A 22,815-nucleotide genomic window follows, 5' to 3' on the forward strand; every position below is an offset into this window, starting at 1 on the left:
AGCAAATTCTGGTGGCCAGTTCTAAAATCGTTCCTCTCCCAGCCACAGTTCATTGGCCATGTCCAAACACACAGTATTCCAGAACTCCACTATTGGGCTCTCCCTTAACTATATCACACACAGACTCCTGTGCTGTTGGAAATTTTCTCCCTGCAACAGAACCTGGAAGTCTTGTTCTCACAGATCAGAAACAGAAACTTAATCCTCTATCTCATTGCCCCAGTCTCAAGAAAATGCATTGGACTACCTATCCAGCTTAGTTCATGATTAGGATCAATCCCTAAATTATCATGGAATGATAACAAAAATAATGAAATCATGTTCTTTGATGAAGAGATTAGATAAAATGGTCTCCTAAGGTATTTTTCAATCTGAACTACCCCATAAATCTAAGATTCCCTGAATGACATATAACTCAAGACAATTAACAAGTATGTTCTCCCCACACAACGTCTCATGTGCCAACATTATCACAACTTTTAGTGTGATCCACAGCTCCAAATGAGTAACCCCCATTGCTACAAGGATCAACACATTCCAGTTTATCTGAGCATCAATATGTAGTATTAGGGGCAGGCAAGGATCTTTTGGACAGTAGTCTAAGCACACAGAATTCAGTATTTAAAGTTAAGCTTGCTCTGACTAACATATTCATCATTGAAGGGCTGGGAGGGACCTCAAAGCTCATCCCATTCCATCTTCCTGCTGTGGGCAGGGACGCCTTCCACAATCCCAGGCTGTTCCAAGCCCTGTTCAACCTGGCCTTGGACACTTCCAGGAATGGGGCAGCCATAGCTCCTCTGGGCAACCTGAAGAAATTCTTCCTAATATTGATCTAAACTGCTTTCATTCAGTTTTAAGTTGTTTAACCACTTGTCCTATTGCTACTCACATTGAACTTACAAAAGGGCTTAAGTTAAAATTTAAAAATGGCTAGAGCAACTTCATTTACTATGAATTGAAAACTCTTTTATTTATTGGAAAATTTCACTTGAAAATATTCCCTCGTTAATATGCTCTTAAGGGGAAATTTATTGAATCACTCAATAATATCCTTTTTCAAGTAGAAAATATTATTAAATTAGCATAAGACAGAGAAATATTTTAAGAAGGTGAAACAATACAGCTTTCTGCTGCTAAGAGGCAGGCACTACATCTTTTACAGCTGAGGACTAAATTCAACAGCATTTCAGCTTGGCACATGGGGATCATCCTGTTCCATCTGAAGGCACTGTAATGAAGCTGAAGAATGCCAGTGCTTGCTCTGCATTTGCTACCCTTCCCCTCCTATCCAAGGTCGAAATTCTGCAAGAGGCCATCTCCTCACAAAAAACACCAGCGAAAGAGAGAGCTCTGAAGCTCTCTCTGAAAGGTAATCACTCTAAAAACCCAGAGTCATTTCACAAGTCAATAAGAAACTGTTTGGGTTCAGGAATGCTGGGTTTAAGCTTCTCTCAGAGAGAGGATTAGGGACTGTCCTTTACACCTGACTGAGGAAACTCTCGTGACTCACTTGCCAGGGCAGTATCTTTGGAGAAGGAGATATCAAAGCAGAGTAGGAAATGAGAAGTAACAAACCTTGCTGGCTTTTACTAAGTACTCATGTTTTTTCCATTTAAAGTCCTTCCGTTATTTCTCATTAATTCAAAGGAGAGGTAATGCAGGAGGGTGAAGTAAAACAAAAGTTGCTGTTATTATATGGAGTAAAGTGAACAAAATAATTTTTTATTTAATCAGCTGGCAAGGCTGACACTTTGAACAGGACTTCACCCATGGCTGAACACTCTTTGACTTCATGTTAAAACAGCTCCATGCAGGGAATTAAACCTAGTTTTTTATGTAAAGAGCTGATTCTGACCTTTCCCTTTAATATTGCATGGAAGCCAGATGTTGACTTGCTATCAGTAGGGGGAGATGCAAGGGTGCCTATTTCCATGATACTTAAAAATTAAAATTTTATTTATAAAACTTGACTGTTTATAAGGAACTGTAAAACATGAGAAGACAGTTTTCTTCAGGGGAGGGAAGAAACTGGCTTTATGGTATTTTTTTTTCTATCACATCCACAATGAAGGCACATCCCTCAGACACATATGTACATAGTCCTTTTAGTGAAATGTCACGAATAAGGAGGAGAATTTAATAGAATTGGAAAGTAATGAGTTTTCTGTTGGCAAAACAAGAGCATCTCTTTTTCTTGGCCAAGAAATAAGTAATTTGAAAAAGATGATGGGGGTGAGAAGAGGGGGAGATGTTAGCTCTTTAAAGCTTCTGACAAAGACATCTGGACAAAAAGATACTTGAATATTTGGGTAGAGATACACGGACATTGGCTGATGTCCTGGAAGGAGGACTGTGACAGCTGCTTGTGCAGCATTTCATGGCTGTGGAGTGGGAGGGGTAGAGCGTGGAGTGGGTCCAGGGCAGAAAAGAAAAGCTTTCATCTCTGTAGGCAGCACAGAGACTGACGTGGTCAGACTGGTGGCCTGAACTGGCCTCCCTGTCATCAACCCAGCACTCAGCCAGCAGCCTCTGAAGCTGACAGGCTCAAGAAACTGCACATAAATTGCAGTAAGTGGATTTAAGCTCTGTAAATATTTGGTTTAACAAATGCCTGTGCTAAGAGCTAACTTTGAAACATGCATTTCAGTTAGGTTTGATAAAATGACCTGGATCTGATATTTGAAAGTATTTTGGGTAGGGGGTGCTGCATCTGCAGCACAATAGAAACATCACTTGCAAAATAAAGCATTTGATGGAGACTAATTTACATAATCTAATTTACTTTTAGTGATAGCTAACCTACTATATAAAATTCAGGGTTTATTTCTGTTGCCCGAAAATTCCTTGTCTCCTAGCAGAAAGATGATCTCATTTCTCTGTTCAGGCACAACACCATCATCATCAATGGTTGTTGAGGCAGAAGCATATAAAATGCAGGGCTTGAATTCATGCTTCAATAGTCTGGGGTAATCATGCCAGATTTCTCTTTCTTCAGCAGAGTGAAATAACCCCTGCTGGTATGCATCAGTTGGGAATGGATGGCTTGATGCAACAAGGTGGAAGTGGCAGCAGGGAGAGCCTGCTGGGACTCAATTACATCTCCCTGGTTCTCACACCTTCAATTACAGGCAGGATCATATTAACCACAAATCCTAAGGCAATTTGTTGAAATGCTTTTGGTATACTCTCCTTTCTCTCTGTATATTCCCAGATAGAATAACTAGAGACATCTATACCAGCCTCCTACCAGCTGAAAGTTTTCCCATGCTAAAGGCCAGGGACATTTCTTCAGGGAGCCTGCCCAGCATCATGAGTGTTGCTGAAACTCCTGTGCATCTCTAGGCATTGATGATATGAAACAAAAGGGTGTTTTTTATATCTAAGCATAAACCAGGACACACAAATTCTTCCTTAACCATATTCCTGCCCTTTTGTGTCACTGAAAATGCAGTGGGAGGGAGAGTGAATCTCCTGCAGTACAGAGCTCACTGCACACAGGGTCTGGTATGTGGAAAGTGTTAAGCTAATTCTATATCTAGAACTGCCACCCAGACATCCCAGACTCATTTATTCACAGAGAACAGTCACATAATAACAAAAATGTACTCACAGGAGTACAGTGTTGGCCACCCCACTTGCAGGAGAGGTTTCACACAGTGGTAACCATACCAACCAACAAATTAGCAGAATCAAGTCAAAAAACTAAAACTACTTCAAGTGCACAGCTAAGCACAGACAGCAGCTCACAGCTGGGTGTAAAGTGTAACAGATGTGGAGGGACATAAAAAAGGTTAAGTAACATCACATCTTTAATTACAGGAGATTTGTATACATCATTGCCACCCCTTCTTTTAGGGAAAAAACAATTCACAGGCTGAACACTAGAATTATTACTGTAGGACAAAACCAAAAAGTCCTAGCAGAAATTTTCCTTGAGCAGGGAGCATTGGGCTCTTGATGGGGAAATGCAAACTGGTATTACCTACCCGTGGCTATCTCTATGTAATTCATTAGCAATTAACAAAATGTGCATTCAACAGCTCCAGCAGCAGCTCCAGGAGCAAGATTCTGCACAGCCTTAGTGAGCCAGAGTGCCCATGGATGCTCTGGGATCATCAGTAGGAACAGACAGACCAGAACCATTTGACAGAGCAACAAAATTGAGAGCTGATGTCTCAGACCATTGTTAATTAGACCTGCATATTAAGATGTGCCCCTTCTCTCCATTTGGCTCAGGACACTCTGGATTTCATGTCAGAAGAAGGGGCAGTTCTGAGCACAGGACCAGATGCTCCATCCTCTGCCATCAGCATGTGCCCTCAATGCAGTTTCTGAAACTGCCACGGTTTGTCCCCTGCCAGGGGCTCCCCAGCAAGCACCCCACAGGACTAATCCCTAAAAAATCTCGGTGTGGTGAGTTCAGACAGGACTGAAATAAAATCAGTTCCCTCCAAGTTCTTATTCAAGAGTACAGAACGGTCCACACTGACTTCAGTGGTTTCTGTCTAAAGCAAGCACTTATTTACTCCTGTATCCAGCTGAAAGTATTTGCTGATTAATTCTTGGTAGTATACTCAATTGACTGATGAAATATAACATTTCCTTGTTTTTCATTTATGTTAGCTTTACTTTTACCAGGACACAGAAATTAAATGAGCCTGCTTCAACTTATAACTTCCTGAGATCTACAGCTGGAGTCCCTTTCCTTGTTTTCAATGTATATTCAGTTTATCTATGGGAAGGAAGCAAATTTGCAGCAATAATTTTTATTTATATTTTTCACTAGGCCTTCCTACTGCTGTGAAAAGGAACACTGTCAAAATCAGCTCATTTTCCTTTTGCTCAAAGGCTATGGATGACAGTTTACTGCCATTTTCTATTTGCTGCATCATTATTCAAATGTCTTTTTCTATGATTTTTTTTCCATATATAATGTAGACAACAGTTCTTAGGTGTATCTGCTTATCTGCACCAACATATTTTATGACATAAAGTGACAGATATCGCTGGGAGACTGGGGTGGATGAGTACACACCCTTAACTTTTAGAATCACTATGTACATACATTGCAAATATTACCAGGGGAAAGAAATTGAAAAAATTAACATTCATTTAGTAACCTACAAGATCACATGTAGGAGGATGCAAGGACATGTTAAAGCTTGTGTTTTGGTGTCCTTTTGCAAGGCAATAAATTTAACTTATAGATTTATTAAATTGTGTTTGAAAGGTTTTATTTCTTCCCATGGCTATCCAAAGAAATACTAATGCCTTGAGCAGAAAATGCCATCAGCAGAACCCATCTCCTGATAAGGACTATCTTCAGAAATAGATTATCATGCATCATTAAAAGCCATGCCTCTTGATAAACAAGTTTTGAAGTTTCATAATTTATTTCTTCTGTTCATAGCAAACCAGTTTAATATATACTGAATTACTGACATGCCTATTTTAACTTTTTTATTATTATTATTAACTTTTTACACTTACAGAAAGGATTAACTTTATAATAACCTTAACCTTTCAATTTCTAAATTTCCATTTCAGCTCACTCTTTTGCACCAATAGCCATGATATATGCTCTGGACTTCCACACTGGAATATCTGGAGGAGGCCTGTCCTGAGCTCCCAGTTTCTGTGCCTAGTACTTCATGCCTTCAGAGAATTCACTTTTAGAGTAATGTGAATACTTCTAGTGTCCAATACAGAGTAAAAAGAGTTTTGTAGAGGTTTTTTCAGAGTTTTTGAAAAGCTAAATTAACTCAAGCCTATGAATTCTCTCCATCCTTGTTATTCAAGGGAATTACTTAGGAAAACATCTCCACAGTCAGCTTCCATGCAGAAATTACAATTTTTACCACATGCAGATTCCATACACACATTGTTTCTATTCATTTAAACTACTGATATTAAAAAGTAGGAACTGTTTTTAAGAATGTCACTTTCTTCAGGCAAGACTGACATGGATCACCAGGAAATACTCACCTTCAGAAAGAGCTAGATATAAAAAAAGATCTAGGAAATCATCATTCTCATCCATTTTACAATATCTAAATATATCAAACATGCAGTGCACAAGAGGCATTACAGAAATACAAAGGGGCAGATGGTCACAGAATAACAAAGGAGTGCAAAGAGAATCACTCAATTTTTGAAACAACAAACAGATCAAAAATGACAAACAGATTTAAATGTACATGGCACAACTTGATATAAAGGAAGTAACACTTTCATACAGAAAAGGTATTAGGCATTCAGATTCCACTTTCAAAATCTGTATGCAAAGCCATGCTTTTCTAGTAAGTTGGCATAATTTTTGCATTCTTGATATTTGATTGGTTTAGTAAAATTTAACTTTATGTATAATTTATCACAAACCAAGTTTTCATGTTATGGTTTGAAGAGTATAAAACATAAAAGTAATAACTCTTAAAAAAAACCAAAAAAATTTTTGTGTTACATATTCAGAGCTTGGCTCAGAATGAAAAATAGCTTTCTGCTAAGAAACACAAAAACATCCATTGGATTTTACTAGTACATCAAATTTATCCACGAAATTTAGACTAGACTAGTAACTCTAAACAGAAAGTATGGGGAAAATTATTTCTATACAACTGTCATAAACTGATCAAAATAAATCAGAGCAACAGTATTCCACACTGGCCCTTGTTTGTCAGAGTTTCAAACAAGTATGCCAGCACACTCTCTTCACTTCTGTACCAAACATCAATATTCTATGATAGGTGTCTTTTAGGAGTATCTCCTTTGACTTTCTCCTTGCACTTTCAGTGTCAGTCCTTGGTGATATTTATACACCTCAGCTCTCCAGTGTCATTGTCTTCAGAAAAAAAACAAAAAATGGGAGTTTTAGGAAGGCTCTTTCCTGTATTTAGGGCAAGCATGGATTCAGACAATTCATCAAGCACCCTGAGCACTCAATTGACCCTGGCTGACACTATGGCAGAAAAATAAATTAACAATTAATGGCTTGATGAATATAAGGAGAGTTCACATCCCATTTTTCACTGCCATTTCTGTGCACTGAAAACCCAAGGGAAGCCAGCAAGGGTTGTGAGGAGCATTAGAGCTCTATGGATCACACAAAACCTAAAAATCAGTGGTGATTTCTTGTCTGCAGAAAGGCACCCAAGAACAAGGGGACAGCTCTTCCCTTTATGGGAATGGCAGCTAAAAACTACTCCATATTCCAAAAAATATATGTATTATAATGTTGAAAATGCCACACAGTATTTTAAATGTATTAAATCAAATGTTAACCTGATTCATGAGAGTATCTCTGAATTTCCGTGACTTCAGGAAAAGAAATTAACACGTGTAACAAAACACCAAATTTGGTGTCACTTTCCCTCTAATTTTTTTTTGAAACAGAAAAATCTGAAAGCAATAACAATTCGAATAATGGATGGAAAAATAGGAATATTCATTATCTGTTACCAGACACCTTCACAGGACAGGAAGAAAACTAATTGGTGCTTGTGATGTTCTTAAGGGCCAGAGAAAGAACTGAGAGCCTAATCCTGTCATGACTTCAGTAGAAAGGCCAACACAGCAACGTTAGGTAACAGCATCAAAAGAAGAAATAAATGACACTGTAACTACTCTCATTTATCTGTCCTTCTCCTCCTTATTTCATTTTCCTGCACGGCTGAAAGCTGGGCCCTTAATTTTGCAACAATTTACATTTGTCCTTGGATTAAAAAAGCTGATATGACTGTATAAATCTTGGAAGGAAGAGATTAAATTTAAAAATCAGCAGTGTTGTTTTAGCACTACCATTTTTGTTTTAAACATCTGCTTCATAAAGCAAATCTGACAGTAAGGTAAAACTGTGCTTTCCCTGGTTCCCTGTGTGCAACAGTAATCCAGCACACATAACTGACTAAATAGTTTTAAAAGTACATTGTAGAACCCACTCATCAGACAGAAGTGCTCTTGCAATGAAGTTACATTAACACCTGGAAATCTTATTTGCTTATCTGATTTCCAGGAATATAATAATGGCTTATCCTTTCTTTCCCATACAGTGGATATAATGTGGCAAAACCATGAATAGGGCTGCACACACTGCCAGCATCCTGATGACAGCATCACCTGCACTGTCAGGCTGCTTTCCACACAAGGGAAATTCTTCTGTTGACTAACAAAGTTGGGAAAACTTGCCTGAGCTAGAACAATATTGTTTGCTGAATAACTAAAACCTAATACATACAACCATAATAATTTTCCTTTCAGAATTTGAAAGATATCTGGATTCTTTTATATATTTATCAAAAAATATTGTTATCATAAACTGGAGTTTCCCAAGCTCAAGTGTGTTAGAAATGAGGAAATGGCAAAGGAAATAGGGTTGTAACTTCACATAAGGGGACTTTAAAATAAGAAAATCTGACAAATTCTTGCCATAAACTATAGTTTTAAAGCACATTGTACAGCTAGAACTGACATGGCTTTAGTTCTTGGCTGGAGTCTGGAGTGCACAAACCAAAAAAAAGCTATGACAACCTCCCATTGACAGTTATATTAAATTTATATATTATTATTGATAAATCTATCAGTTCCTGTGCAGGTTGCCACAGCAGTTCACAGCTCTATAACTCAGGAACCACTGAATACTGTGTCAGGGTAGTACAGCCATACTCTCTGTAAGACAGATCTTGGAGATTTATTAAAAATATCTTGCCATATGCAAAATATGTGACTGGTAAACATAAATAACACTCCAATTGCACTATGACTATTTGAAGAAAAGCACAAGTTGGTCTTTCAGAAAAAGACACTTGAATATAATGACAGGGGAGAATATTTGTACAGGTGCACCACCCAGATCTGTGCAAAAAAAAATCTCTTTCCCTGCAGGAATATTATAAAATAAGGAGATTAGTGCCTCACTGAATGAATATTTCTGGCAAGCATGGTGAACGTGATGTCAAGACAGATACAGGCACTGGAATCACACAGTTCAGTCCAAAGAGCAAACACTGGCAGGATGACATAAGAATCTCAAGTGCATGCAAAAAAGCCATTGCTGAGAAGCTTGAGTAAATAAATGCAGAGGCCACCTTACAAGTAGCAGTAGCATACACAATGTTAACTCAACTGCTTACCCACTAAGTACACCAAGAACCAGGTTAAGTACGAAAAATGAGCCAAGGATGATAAGACTAACAAAATAGATCCATGGCCACTCACATCCTATTGCATCATTTACCTGTAAAACGCAAGGAAATAAGTTATGATTCAGTCATTCATTAAACAGCAGAGTCCTTTTTGCAGCTGCCAGATCACTTAGGTTTGACTCAAAGTTTATGGCTTATCCAGATCTTTAAAAAGCGAATGAACAAATGTTTAAATTTACTTACCCAAATTTTGTTGTAGATGTGAGGCTTTAGAGGATTAAATTAACATCTAAATGAGTGCATGAGAATTGTTAGTCTTATTTTATAACTTTGCCAAGGACATGAAGAATATGTACACGGATTTTGGTGTTTGTATGTTATTTATATGAGAGCTATAAGAAAACTTCTTGTGTTCTAATTAGAGGAGGAAGCAATAGGTTTATTAAAAGATGCCATCCCAACTGATGTCTCACCTGTATGGGATAACCTGTGTGTTCATGGCAACTGAATTCAGGACTCTGCCTTCACGATGAAAAAGGTGTATGCTTACCCGCTCAATACACCAAGAACAAGATTTAGTACGAAAAATGACCCAAAGATGACGAGACTGACAAAATACACCCATGGCAATTCAAATCCCATTGCATCATTCATCTGCAAGAAATAAGATGATCTTATAGAGTAGATCACTGTATTAACAGCAATGAAGAGTCAGAGAAAGGAGAATTTGATCATTCAGGTTAGATAACATTCTATGCATTCCTTCAGAAATCAAAGAACAATGACAGCAAGTAAGCACTGGCCATGTTCACTTTGCATTTCCAACACAAACACGAAAACAAAATGCTGAGTGAACCTAGAATTTGGATCAGAAATATTATCCAACATAAATGGAACACTGCAACACTTGTGTTCTTTAATGCTGAGAACATGAACTAAATTTCAGATCTCCAGTTAAGATGATCATCACAAAGTACATTGAAATATCAGGATTTTAATTCATGTATATCCTATCTACATGAATGACCATTTGAGGAAATAAAAAACAATATGCATCTCAACTGTATAAGCAGTGTTACTTTTTGTAACACAGAATTCCCACAGTTTTTCCTGAAATAAAGAAGTCAAATGCAGTCATTTTAAATCAATTCAAAAAGAAATACATGAGAATGAATTTGTGTAAAAAGCATGAACATAACTTTAGGAAAACGAATATCTGAAAATAAATTTTAGAAATACAATAGAAACATGAAAACATTCCAGGAAAACTGAACTTAAGTTGTATCCAGATCAAGGTTGAATGAAATTTTAAAAGTTGTTGCTGATTTTTTTTTAAGTGAGGTTGAAATCACTGAGCTTTCAATACACTCTTATAGACTCACACACGGTTTTCTATAAAGACTTCTTCCACTTGCTGTTCTTAGCCAGCTCATCATACCTATCAAAGGATGGACTTGTGAAATATACCCATGGAGATCTAAAAAAGCCTATTCAGAAAAACAGATATTTTAAAACAGGGAAATTTGTTTTTCTCTGTAGGATTCAGGTGCAAAAAGACATTTTGATAAGTCACAAAAATATTTCTGACATGAAGCTGCCTGGAAATGGCTCTTCTTTGAAGAGGAATTATTCTGGCTTTTGCACTGGATTCTTCCAAAGATGTTTTATAGTCATGAAGATTCAGCAGACAATGAAATTACATATGATACTGTAGAACAATCTAATTGAAAATCTGTTTTCTCTTCCATGAACACCATTGTGTTTGTTGTATCTGAAATCTGTGATTAGGCTTTGAGCTCTATTGACAGTAAAGTTTGACACCTCTCCTAAACATCTCTGTTGGAATAAACCTACTAAACATGTTTCAATTTTGAAACATTTTTTAAAATTACTTCTTTTATTTTTTCCCTTGTCCTCTAATTAAATATCATAATCTCAGTTTCTGCAAGGGGGCCCTATGAATGGTCAGACAGAAGGTTTTAGTCTTTGCAGGTTAAGGCCTAAAGGCACTTCTCTTCCATGGTGATCTGTGATAGCACCAGGTTATATTTACTAAAGTAAACAAACCTCCTAAGTAACCAAACACAATGAGTTTACACAACTTCTTCATGCACCTTTTAAAAGAGTCTATGTATCATCTTTAAAAAGGCTTTCTTAATTGAACTGAGGTACTGAAAAGTAACTTAAAATTACACTTGATACAGAAAAAAGAAAGAAAATTTGAAAATACATATTTGATTTGGATTTTTTTTCCTCGTCCAATAAAACCATATTTTGGAGAAGTCAAAATAAAAAAGGGTTATGGCCATTCAGCAAGATTGGGATCATTACCTTCAAGGGATCTGAAGCTTTCATGGTTCAGTTCTGCAATATTCACATGGCAAAGTCTTTCACACTGCTGCCATTACAGCTTCTGAGTCTCCTGGACAAAACTTTCAACAACTCTTGGCACATCAGGGCCTTCTGCTAAGGACAGTGGCTGTGAAGTTTTGGGTTTTATCACCTATACCTATTCTGTCAAAGCAAATCCCCTGCATTTGAGAAGTTGTAGCAACGAAGGCCCAAAGTTAGTGAGTAGAACATCCCATTGGCCAGACTGAATTTCTGCCTCATCCCAGTGGATACTGCCCTTTGCATCTTCTTTCAAGCATAGGCATCTGGCCTTATACTTTAAGAAAAATATTTACTCAATGTTTCTTAAAAGCATACTCAATTATTTTATTACTTTAGAAATTAGTTTGCTTCAAAGACTTGACTCATACCATACAGCGTTTTTCTAGCAATAACTGATCAGAGCAAACATTTTAATTAAATTTCAAATACATCTGAATGCATTTTGCATCTAACAACTATACAATCAGCAGACAGTTGTTTCCAAGTCACCAGAGTTCAGAGTGAAGGTATAAATTCATCTGGTACTGGGGCCAACATTTTTCTGCTATGTATCATTTTGAAAAACCTGAGAGATTAATATTTGCAATTTTACTTTGAGCAGAGCTCAAGAAACAGAGCTCTGGCAGTCACTGCAGTACAGCTCCATGCTCTGCTTTTGCTCATAAAGAGAATATTTTCAAGCAGCCAAGCACTCTGCTAACTTAGTTACCCAGAAGCAAAGCTGAAATTCTTGTGCTCTGTCACAAAAGCTCTGCTAATATGAGCAGCTGTGATTTGCATTCACTTTGTAATGCACAACATGTAGGAAAAAAAAAAAGAAAAAAGAAAAAAAAAATCTCATTTATTCAGCATGATTTTAAGCCCAATGTTTTAGGCTAGTCTATCTAGGACTAATGCTTTGTGAAGCAAAAATTGGCAACTGCAGCAAAACAGTACTAGAAGAAATGCTTCATTTTGGGCAGATGCCCAAAGCATTCCATAACTCAGCAACACCTGAACCTAGCAGAACATCTTGGAACTAATCTAAGATTGAATTCCTAAAAACTACTCAACAACTTTACCATTTAAATCTAGATACAGTTAAACCCTAATCAAGTAATGCATTGTAATTTCTGTTCACGAAGTAATATTTCAGATGGCATTAATACCAGAGATCAAAGTACAAAAAGAAGTCCTTTCCTTTTGGAAAACTTGGCTGCTCATTTCACGCATGTCAAATGGCATTTTCCATAACTTCCAATTAAAAAAAGATTAAAGGAATTGATTTGCCTTCTGATTAAAAACAAAGACAGAACTTGGTTAATATATGAGAACGGGAAAATCTCCAGCCTCAAAACCAAGATATATTCATTTGAAGGGATTAACACTGACTTCTCACCCAAAATGCAGAATAAGGAGTTCAAGTCACAAATTCCAGATGTGCTAAAGCAGCACCAGGAATTCAAGGACATCTCACATCTGATATCCTCAGCAAAAAGTCTTGCAAGAGTCTCCTGCCTATGGCTCAGGGATGCACTGTGCCAAAGGAGGTGTCATATTCAATGGCTCTCAATGGACTTGCTCTGTCTTTTTGAGCCCATGAGGCTTTTAGCCTTCAAAACACCTATGGCAAGGACACCACCAAGCACCACCCTTCTTGCCCTTTGCCTTTTTAAAGATCTAGTGTTGCTTTTTGAATGTCAGTTCTCAGCACTTTGTCCATCACACCAACCAGAGGGCAGGTGAGATAATGGACAATATGAAGGACAAAGGTTTCTTCAAATCCCCTCATTCTGTTTCACCATAACAGCAGATGTGCTCTACACTTTATTTATTTGGCTCTTTATGTTTACATGTATATGTTCGTGAGTCTGCAATCTTGAAGAATTATCTTGAGCTGATTGGACAAACTTGGTACAGTCTGAAACTGCCTCAAGTGGCATTTGGATGAATTATTTTGTGAGCTGTGCTGCAGTTGGAATCAACCATCATTGCAACACAGCATAAATGATCAGAGACCAAGACTGAAGCGAAACAGGAAAAAGTCAACTTTACTGCAGATATAACCCTTAGTATTACAAAGCAGCTGATGGCAAACTTCAACCTTGAACATCAATTAGAAATCATTAAAATCTCATTTATCCCTCTCTATGGTAATTGTGAGTAATATCCTCACATGCAATTGCATGCAAATCGAGGTCTTAACTTTCCTGTATACTTGGTATTCTTTTATTGAAAATTGTTGCAAACTCAACTTGCAATCAATATAAGCTCTACCTGGGATTAATGATAAAACAAAACCTTTAATTCTGCATTTGTACCATTATAGATACAATGTGCTGATGTATGAACCCATTTTGATTTTCCACAGTGTTTCAAACCTTCTTTAATTTGTTGAATTTCTTAGCTTCCTTAGCTTTCAATTTTACCTTTCTCTTTTCATAATATGCCAACAGACACATAACTGGTGGGTTCATTACGTGCTACCTGTAATCTGCCTCATCATCTTAAAAATTGTTCAGACTGACAAACTCAGTCTCTTGACAGGTGTAAAAATTCTGCAGACATCAGTATTTTGTGAAGTGAGACTATCCCTGCACTCTTGCAAGCATGGAAGGAAGGTTCACAAAACCCCAGAGATCAGGCTATTTATTCTACTCAGTGAAGAGCACATCAGAGAGCTTCTCAAAGCTGCCTGGCTTCAAAGGTTTTGTCCTGAGATATTCTTGGCTGAATTTGAGTTAACTTAAAGCTGACTTAAAACAGGCTGTGCTTGAAGCACAGCACCCTCCAGTTTGGTTGATAAAAGCATGGAATTTTTTATTCAGTGTTCCAGAGTCAAAGCACAGATTCCCCTGACACTGTCCAGGGTTGGACAGACTCAGCTTTGTTGTGCTTCTGACACAGAATTTGGAGATGCACTGGTGGGGTGGGCACTGAGACCAGCCTTTGTTCAGCATTTCAGCTCAGGAACACCTGGAAAAACGAAAGTTCCATGCCTCAGACATCAAGGCAGGCCTAAAGAGAAAGAGATCCCATTGAGAAGTGTAAAATTGTCACAGGACCTAGTGAGCCTCCTAAATTTGGCCTCTGTCTTCTGTATGAGAGCTGTACTGTGTGATTGCATGCAGGACACATAGAAGTGATCCTCTCAAATTAAACCTCAACTTGGAAGATGCTGCTTCAGCTTAACAAATTTGCTTTGCTCAAATGAACAGACCTAATTTTCTTCCTTCTGTTGGTTTTATTCATTCTTAGCAAATGAATTATATAAGTTTGGTATTCCCATAAAGCATTTACTCTTAAAAACATGATTGTTTATAAATTTTTACAATGATGATTTGGAAATTAGTTTAGATGCAAATCTTTCTCTTTCATTCAGACACTGTATTGTATCTAATACTATTTTAGCTAATTCCTATTAGTGGCATTCCATTAATCAGCTTACTGTCTTTAACTGGGAGAAGGGGCTGGGCAGAAATCAAGAAATTGTTCCAAGGAAAGTCAAGATGTCAAACGTGATCCCTGCTTAATCTGCAGAGCAGATGGATAGAACCATAACAAAATGAAGAGCACTACCTCCACAAAACAGTAACCCAGAGAAGGTTTGCTTCTGAGCACTACCAGGTTTAAGAAAAAATTGTATTCCAGATATAACAAAAATCCAAGTGTTTGACTCATCTCATGAATAGCAGCATGTTAATTTCAGATTAACAATTTGTTAGTGCTGATACCTATTTCTCTGTATTGCCCAAACTAATTTCACAAAAATTTATAAAACCTACGTATAGATTTGGCTTGCTAAATCTAAGGGCTCAAAAAAAACTAAATTGAGTAACTAATGTGATCAACAATGTGTTTATTTTTTAAATAGTTAGCTATATTATATGAAAGCGAAAAATTATAATATCCACACAGGCGTTCTGTATTAAACATCTTTCTTTTGGAATCTGCCATTCTACCTATATATGTACCATACATTACACAAAAACTGGATATGTTTTATATTTCCCACATACTGGATATAAAAAATACAAGTACAAAGCATTTGCTATTCAGATAGATGATACAAAATTATTACTTTAGTTTATGTAGCAACAACAAGCAAAGCCTCAATACACAGGAAGATCTAAATTCATCACTAAATTGTTATCCTGGGACAGACTGGGAACTAGGACTTTTATAAAATAATTGTTGGCTTCTTGTGGCAAAGTTTTTGGAAGAAACTCTGGCTGATGGACTAACGGAGTTCTTAGCACTACTCCAAGTTTAGTCTCTATTTCTAATCCAGTTTCGACCCACTTTTATTTAAAATTTCTGGGGAGAAATAATGGGTTCTTCTTAGTATTTGCAATGATCTGTGACAAGAAATTAGTTCCATGCTTTGACTGCAGTACAGGTCAGCAGTCAGCTGAGGCTGAGATACCAGATATCCTGTCAAAGTCGATCAAGCTCACCTCATGGGAAAGAAATTTCCCTGTGAGTTAGTTTAAAATCCTCCTCAGGAGGGGTCTTTGTGCTAAGATGCTAATTGGAAATATACTGTAATAACATATTATGAATTTATTTTTATTATTATTTTATATCACATCCTTTGTGATCCTAACGTGAACTTTTAATCTGTATATTCCTTGGCTTGGTATGTCTGTTTGCATGCCTGAATTTGATCATTCCCTTTTTTCTCTTTCTGAAATTAAGTCCTTTCTCTTTGCAACCCAAAACTGGATGATTCTGAGCTTTTAATAACAAGAGAACATAAAAAGGTAATTAGTCCAAATCATTATGTAAAAGGCAGGGGGGAGTTAATCTTGATTTTTCTTGATTCAAGTAGTTAACACTCAAACAGAAAAAATTCTGCCTGCAATCCCTGGCTCTTTAGGGAGATTTATGCAGTATATTACTGCTGTCATCCAAAATTCCTATCACTCTTTTCCAGCTGTACATCATGAGTTAACTGTCTGCCCGTGTAGCCATGGAAGGCTGGGAGCTCTGTGCAGGCAGCACATGGATGCCTTTGGGGATGAGCTGACTTGTTTCACTCCAGAGCCTCCCTCAGATGACCTGGCAGTGGTGCTGAGCAATGCTAGCAGAGCAGCACTAAGCTTTCCCTTGGTACATAGGAGCAAAAGGCACAAATGAGTATTTTCTGCGATTTTCAGGCACATTTCCTCACTATTTTTAACGTTGCTAAATATTTGCAACAGATTTACAAATGGAAAAAAGCCATGAAGCATTATTTGATTTCTCTCAGACAATAAACTGAAATTCATTGCTGACAAGTATTGTTTGGATGCAGGAACATGCCTCCCCTTTCTGCAGGTGGAATGGGACTAACATGGCTTAAATCACCCTAAGTAGTTGATTGCCACTAGCTTATTAAATCATTCAATTCAGAGTTCTAGACTATTTTTGTTTATTTGACTCTTGGTCACATTTTTGGAAAGGCATTTTTAGGAGACTCCTTGTCAGCACTCTGATGACAATTTTGCTATTACTTCAAACATATTTTGCAGTTTTTTGTTTAGAGCCTAATAATACATTTTGTGCCTGAGCCAAGGGGTTTTCTTGTGTGAGGTGTATTTGTAAAATATTTGCTTGTGTTTAGGAAATATCTTTGGCTGCACATGAGCTGGTTTCAAGTACACTGTATCTGAGTCTACCCTTAAATATCCTTGAATTGGAGCATTCTAAAAGGTGATGGGAGTACAGATTGAGCTCCTGACCTGATTGACATCAACACTCTGACTGTGCAGACACTTCAGCAATTGTGCATGTAGACATGCACAAGAGTACAGTGCAGCCTGAACAACCTGTGCTACAGAAAAGATGGATATTTGTTTCAGTTGTTCTAAGATGCTTGAAGGAGTATATTGGGGGATATAATGCTCAATTTCTTAAACAGGAGACAGGTTCCTAAGTGCACCCTTTTTTGTTATAAAGCACAGGAACAATGAATGATGAATTTCTTTGATGATAATATATGTTATAAGCAAAAAGTAGTTACAGTTTTTAAAGATGACATATAAGTAAAAGGAATAGTTAAAAAAAATCTGCCATCCCTTTCCTTAAACCTTACATGCGTTTTAGGTATATTTTAGATTGCCTAGACATTCCAAGTAATGATCTAAATATTTTAAACAAGAATCCTTTAGAGAATCTTGCTAACATATCCGTAGGTGTATTAATAGGCAAAACCATGTAAGACATCTGTGTATCATTATTCAGCAATTTTAGCTTGAGTGCTTCAATCTCAGAAATTCCCAGTTCCATCTGAACAATGCCAGACAGGTATTAGAAAACTGGGGAGCTTTAAAATGGGACATATCTGACCATAAAATTGACCTAGTAAAATTCAGTTGCAACTAAGACATTTGTCCTATTTTGAAACAACTTTGCTGGCAACTGATCCCATTAAGTACTTTGTTTCTCAGAGGCTCTGACTATCTCCCATTCAAGCTAAAGTTGGATTATTATTCAAGTGTAGTAAATCAAGATAATTTCACTATGGTGAAAACAAGAAGAATTAAATGTGATCATTTTGGTGCTCATGAGAAAATTGGGGGTTTTGCTGGCAAGTATCACTGCTTGTTATCTGTGTTCCCATGTATCGAGTGAAGCAGCTAAAAATAAAAAGCAATTTACAAAATACGTGTTTGCCATTAATAGATTATACATCAAGATGTTTCAAAGGCATGTGAAAAATCTGGAGCCAGATATGCAAATGAAGATTGAAGTTCTGCAATTCCTGAGCTTTGCTAGCATAAATTGGAAATGAGGCAGAGTACTATGCTCTAATAAGCTTTATAATGTGAGCCAGAGCATTAAAAACTTGGGCACACAGAGGCTGCCACTTGGCTGATAACAAGGACTGCACCAGGATCCAAAACTAAAAGCATGAGGGTTCCAGAGCAAACAGAAAGGACCACGACTGGGAATAAACACAGTCCCAATAGAAACGGAGAACACAGGCAGCCACAAACACACAATTTGGGAGCACACAAGCTGCACTGGCTGCTGAGAACAAGGACAACACCCCTTAAGCTCCCGATTCAAACCTTTGGCACTAAGGAGTTGTATTTTTTGTGGATAAACGTTGTAATGCCTGTGATCCAGTGAGTTATAAGTTAGAGAAAGAAAAGAGGCCAGATGAAGACCCTAAAAGCCAGTAGGACCTACAGGATGGGGATGCAGACTGCTGAGCAGAGGGATGCCCGTGTGAGCCACCACGATCTGAAGGGTGCCCAGCAGCAGCACAGTCAAGGCCTGGACTCACAATAGACACACACGAGAGAAAAATCATTATTGGTGCTTGGAGAACTTTCAAAGCAAGTTTACTGTCATTAGCCAGGTGATAACGAGCTGTGCCAGTGAGTGCTGCTGGAAGCTGTCATTTTCAGCTGCCATCCTTGCTGACAGAACTTGCCACTTAACACAATGCAAAACATTGCACAGATTTCACCCACTCACATTCCACCTGCTAGCAAGAGAAGTCTACATAAATTTATTTCACTGTTCACACAGTGACCAAATGAAAAATGAGGATTTTGTGCTGTTTCTAATATTTGTGGGTTTGGTTTTATTTGTTTTGTAAAAAAACTCATTCAGTCTGTGTATTAATAACAGAATTCTAAATAAAAAGCAACTCACAAACACCATGCACATCAAGCTAAAATGGCTTCCTCAGATTCTTTTACTACAATCTGATATCCCCTTAATTCTTTTACAATTTTCAAATTAAATCTTTTCCAATTTTTAGCTAAATCTACCTCAGCTTGATCCAGTGATAAATTTAAAACAAATTGTCATTCCTCTTGTCCTGAGCAAGTAATTTCAGTTTGACAATGGGTAACTTGTTGGTCTATAAGATAGAAAGACTCTGAATCTATAATTTAATTATATAGGCATCAGTTAAGATAGATTCCAAAGCCACCTGAATAGCTGATTTTGATTATAATGCACTAGGTCAATAAATATTTGCTTCACTGTCTAATAATCCCAGTATCATTTGTAATAAAATGAAAAATTACACCTGTGTACCTGTAAATACATTCTATATTGGAAACTCCTTATAGAGAATGAATTAAAAAACACCTCATGCAGTTTTCAGTTGTTTATAATTTTCTTATACTTTTTACTTTGTCTGATTCTGAAAATATTCAACATCCTATTCTAATGATTTAAAATTTTATGCTGTCATTAGAGACTCTGCAAAGGTTTCTAAAGGGCAGGAGATTAATTAGGGCATCAAATCTCAGGGGAAAAAATATTTAATTCTGAGATATTCAAATTGTTTCTATATGTTTTGTAACAATTGTATTCTAAGCACAGCAACTCTTCAAAGATTTAATATTCATTTTCTTTGAAAAAAGTTGTAGGAATTACCAACTCCTGAAATGCAGGTATGCTTTTGCCTCAAAAGATATTAAAGGTGCAATCTTTTTCTAGATAATCATGGCATATCTTCCCTTTTCAGGAAGAATTAAAATAATTGCTATCACCGTGAACAGAATCCATGAAGCACATACTAATTCTACCTTCACACAATCTCCTAGAAAATTAGGGAGAGTTGGAGTTCAAACTCCAAGGAAATGAAAAACCTTTACAATGGGAAATCATGTAATAGCCTATATGTAGCCATACACAATTGTTGCTCATTAATGCTGAAGGTTTGTGTGTTTCTAGCCAGTTTTGTAACTGATAACAGACAGTGGAAGAAGATATTGATAATTGCCTTTTTTTGTCTTTCAGTCCTAAAAGAATGACATTTTACAATCTTCATTATCTTTCAGAGTGATACTCTCTTGAAAACATGTCCATATGCTATACTTCAGCATCACAGATTTTATCAGAGACTACACCGTGTTATGTTATAGCAACAGCTCATTTCACCTTGATTTGCAACAAATGACCACATCAAATCATGAGGTCATTCAGTGGGTAACACCAAATTCTTAAATGCATCCAGTACTCCACAACAGATGCATTATTAAATACTCCCACTTGGCCAGACAAACTTGAACAAACTCAAAGTGAGCTGCTCTGAGCTACAAAACCTGAAGTCCCGCTTAAATACTCCTTGAGATAAATCAACCCTTTTTAATAGCTTGCTAACGGTGATCCTTACCAGTCATACTTTTCTGCTTCCATACATATTTTCTAACGTTTGAACTGTCAGAACTGTGTTTTTTAATAAGGTCCCAATAGCTGCAAAGACTTACTGCTGAGTAACAAGTGGTACAGAATATTCGCACTGATGTTCAGCACCTGTGGGAGGCTCTGCCACAGACTTCTTGAATGGCCTTGGACAAATCACTCACATCAGATATCAATATACTCCAAGATGCACAAAACAACATCATGTCACTTAGAGTGGAATGGGGTTAAGCAGAGAAATTTCTATTTTTGTTTTTAGGTGACTCTATTCCTTGAAAAATCTGTGTGTCTATTTTCCTCCATTCTTCAATTTCCCAGTCTGTGTCCAGCTGACTGTTGATGTTGCAAGACTCTGGAAGTACCATACCCTACACCAAAGGAGCATTTAAAGGTGAGGATTTACACAGTCAGGTTTTTTAATACCTTTTGCTGTTTCCATGAAGATGATGTCAGAGCCACAGTTTCTGTAAATTTGTAGTTTCTGAATGGTTAACATGATTTTCAGTCCCCATGGCAAGTAATGCCAGTTGAGAGCTGGCTTTGTTCTAATTTATGTTAACATTGTGAAAAATTCTGCACAAATACTGCAAAAAGAGAGCTCTTAAGCCTAATCACTGAAGACATACTTAATATCTGTAGGCTCACCCAAAAAAAATGCTAGTCCAAAGGACATAAATGTAGTTTTACATTTATTCAAATGGAATAGGCAAAAATAACCCTCAAATAAGCAATGAATAAATTTGTTTCTAAAATGTCCTTTTAGCCTGAGGAATCCAGTAACAGGCTGTGACTGAAACAAGTGTAAAGCCGAGCTTGTCTCCTGCCAAACTCCCCAAGATTTCCTGTTGATGGTACAGCTCAACCCCCACTTGAACAGAGAAGCTCAGTGATTTATGAACTTACCCAGTACAGCACATCAGTCCATCCTTCCATGGTGATACACTGGAACACAGTCAGCATTGCAAATGCAAAGTTATCAAAGTTGGTTATGCCTCCGTTTGGTCCAACCCATCCACCCTTACATTCGGTGCCGTTCATGACACACTGACGGCCGTTCCCTGAGAATGCACAAGGTGCTGGATCGTCTTCAACTAGTATATCTGGAAAAGGAGCAAAAATCACAACTCTGAGTCCTCAAGCCTTCGTGAGTTACCCCTTCACGTGAGGAAATATCAACGCTGGTGTGAGATAAAGCCAGATTTCAAGTTGAAAAAGGCAACACAAAAAGAGCTTTGAAGCTTTTACTCTCTCAGATCTGGGCTTTACAACCTCAAAAATAGGTTAATAAAAATATTTAAGCAGTGGAAAGAAGCACAGTGTAATAATACATCATTTCTTAGAAGCTCCTCATGCTGATTTTTCTTTCCTCTTCACTGCTGCTACTTCACTTCATGGCACTTCATACCAACACATGGACCACTAAAGAAAAATGGATCTAATTCTTACAGAGTCATCTTCATAACTCAGCTAAAAGAAAAGCACCTGTAGCCACCAGCTAAGATGGTTTCACTGTTTCAGAATTCTCCCACAACACACACTTCCATTCCTTTATTTCACTGGACAGAAGAACACTGCTTTCCTTCTTCACTCATCTCAGAGCTGCACTCCTCACCACACTGCCACAATCTGGATTTGTCCCTTATCATCACCCTTAATTTCTTCACTACTGGTATATTCAGCTACATATATCAAAAATTAAAACCTATTCAGAGCATGGTCTAGTATCTAACCACTTTGATTTTTTGTGACTTCGGTATTGGGATTTTTTTCATTTAATGTACTGTATCTAAAACTGTGAACCAGTGTAAACTGAGGTTACAACAGCTTTAGTGCTTTGGTCCCTAGTTCTATTTCAAACTGAAATCCCACAGATTTGAAAGAAAACATCTAACCCTCATTTTAATGACCAGCTTAATGACTTACCTGAATCAATAAGAAAACAAGATTTGTGCATTTTTCCAATAAAAAGTTCCAATCCTATAATAGCATAGATTATGATTACAAACAATACCAAAAGGGCAATATGGAGGAGGGGGACCATGGCTTTTATAATGGAGTTCAGGACAACTTGTAAACCTAAAAAAAAAAAAAAAAAGAGACAAGATATGAACCATACTTCTATGTCTTACTCAATCAAGTTTTCGTAATT

At 37.3% G+C, this 22,815-nt stretch overlaps 1 protein-coding gene across 16 annotated transcripts in view; it reads right to left on the reverse strand.

Annotated features, from left to right (window-relative positions):
• Positions 1-22,815, reverse strand: part of CACNA1D (calcium voltage-gated channel subunit alpha1 D) — a 167,970-nt gene that overhangs the window by 79,489 nt on the left and 65,666 nt on the right. For 11 of the 16 annotated variants that reach the window (XM_088171546.1, XM_088171537.1, XM_088171545.1 and 8 more), the window contains exons 6-8: positions 22,590-22,742; positions 21,570-21,766; positions 9,129-9,232 (exon numbers count right to left, since the gene is read on the reverse strand). In XM_088171546.1, the coding sequence (XP_088027672.1) occupies positions 9,129-9,232; positions 21,570-21,766; positions 22,590-22,742 (454 nt within the window). Of the gene's footprint in view, positions 1-9,128; positions 9,233-9,690; positions 9,795-21,569; positions 21,767-22,589; positions 22,743-22,815 lie in introns of all 16 variants that reach the window. The other 5 variants (XM_088171549.1, XM_088171550.1, XM_088171548.1 and 2 more) reach the window with 1 other exon arrangement.

This window comes from Sturnus vulgaris, chromosome 11 (genome assembly GCF_052056855.1).
Source record: "Sturnus vulgaris isolate bStuVul1 chromosome 11, bStuVul1.hap1, whole genome shotgun sequence".
Taxonomy (NCBI): Eukaryota; Metazoa; Chordata; class Aves; order Passeriformes; family Sturnidae; genus Sturnus; species Sturnus vulgaris.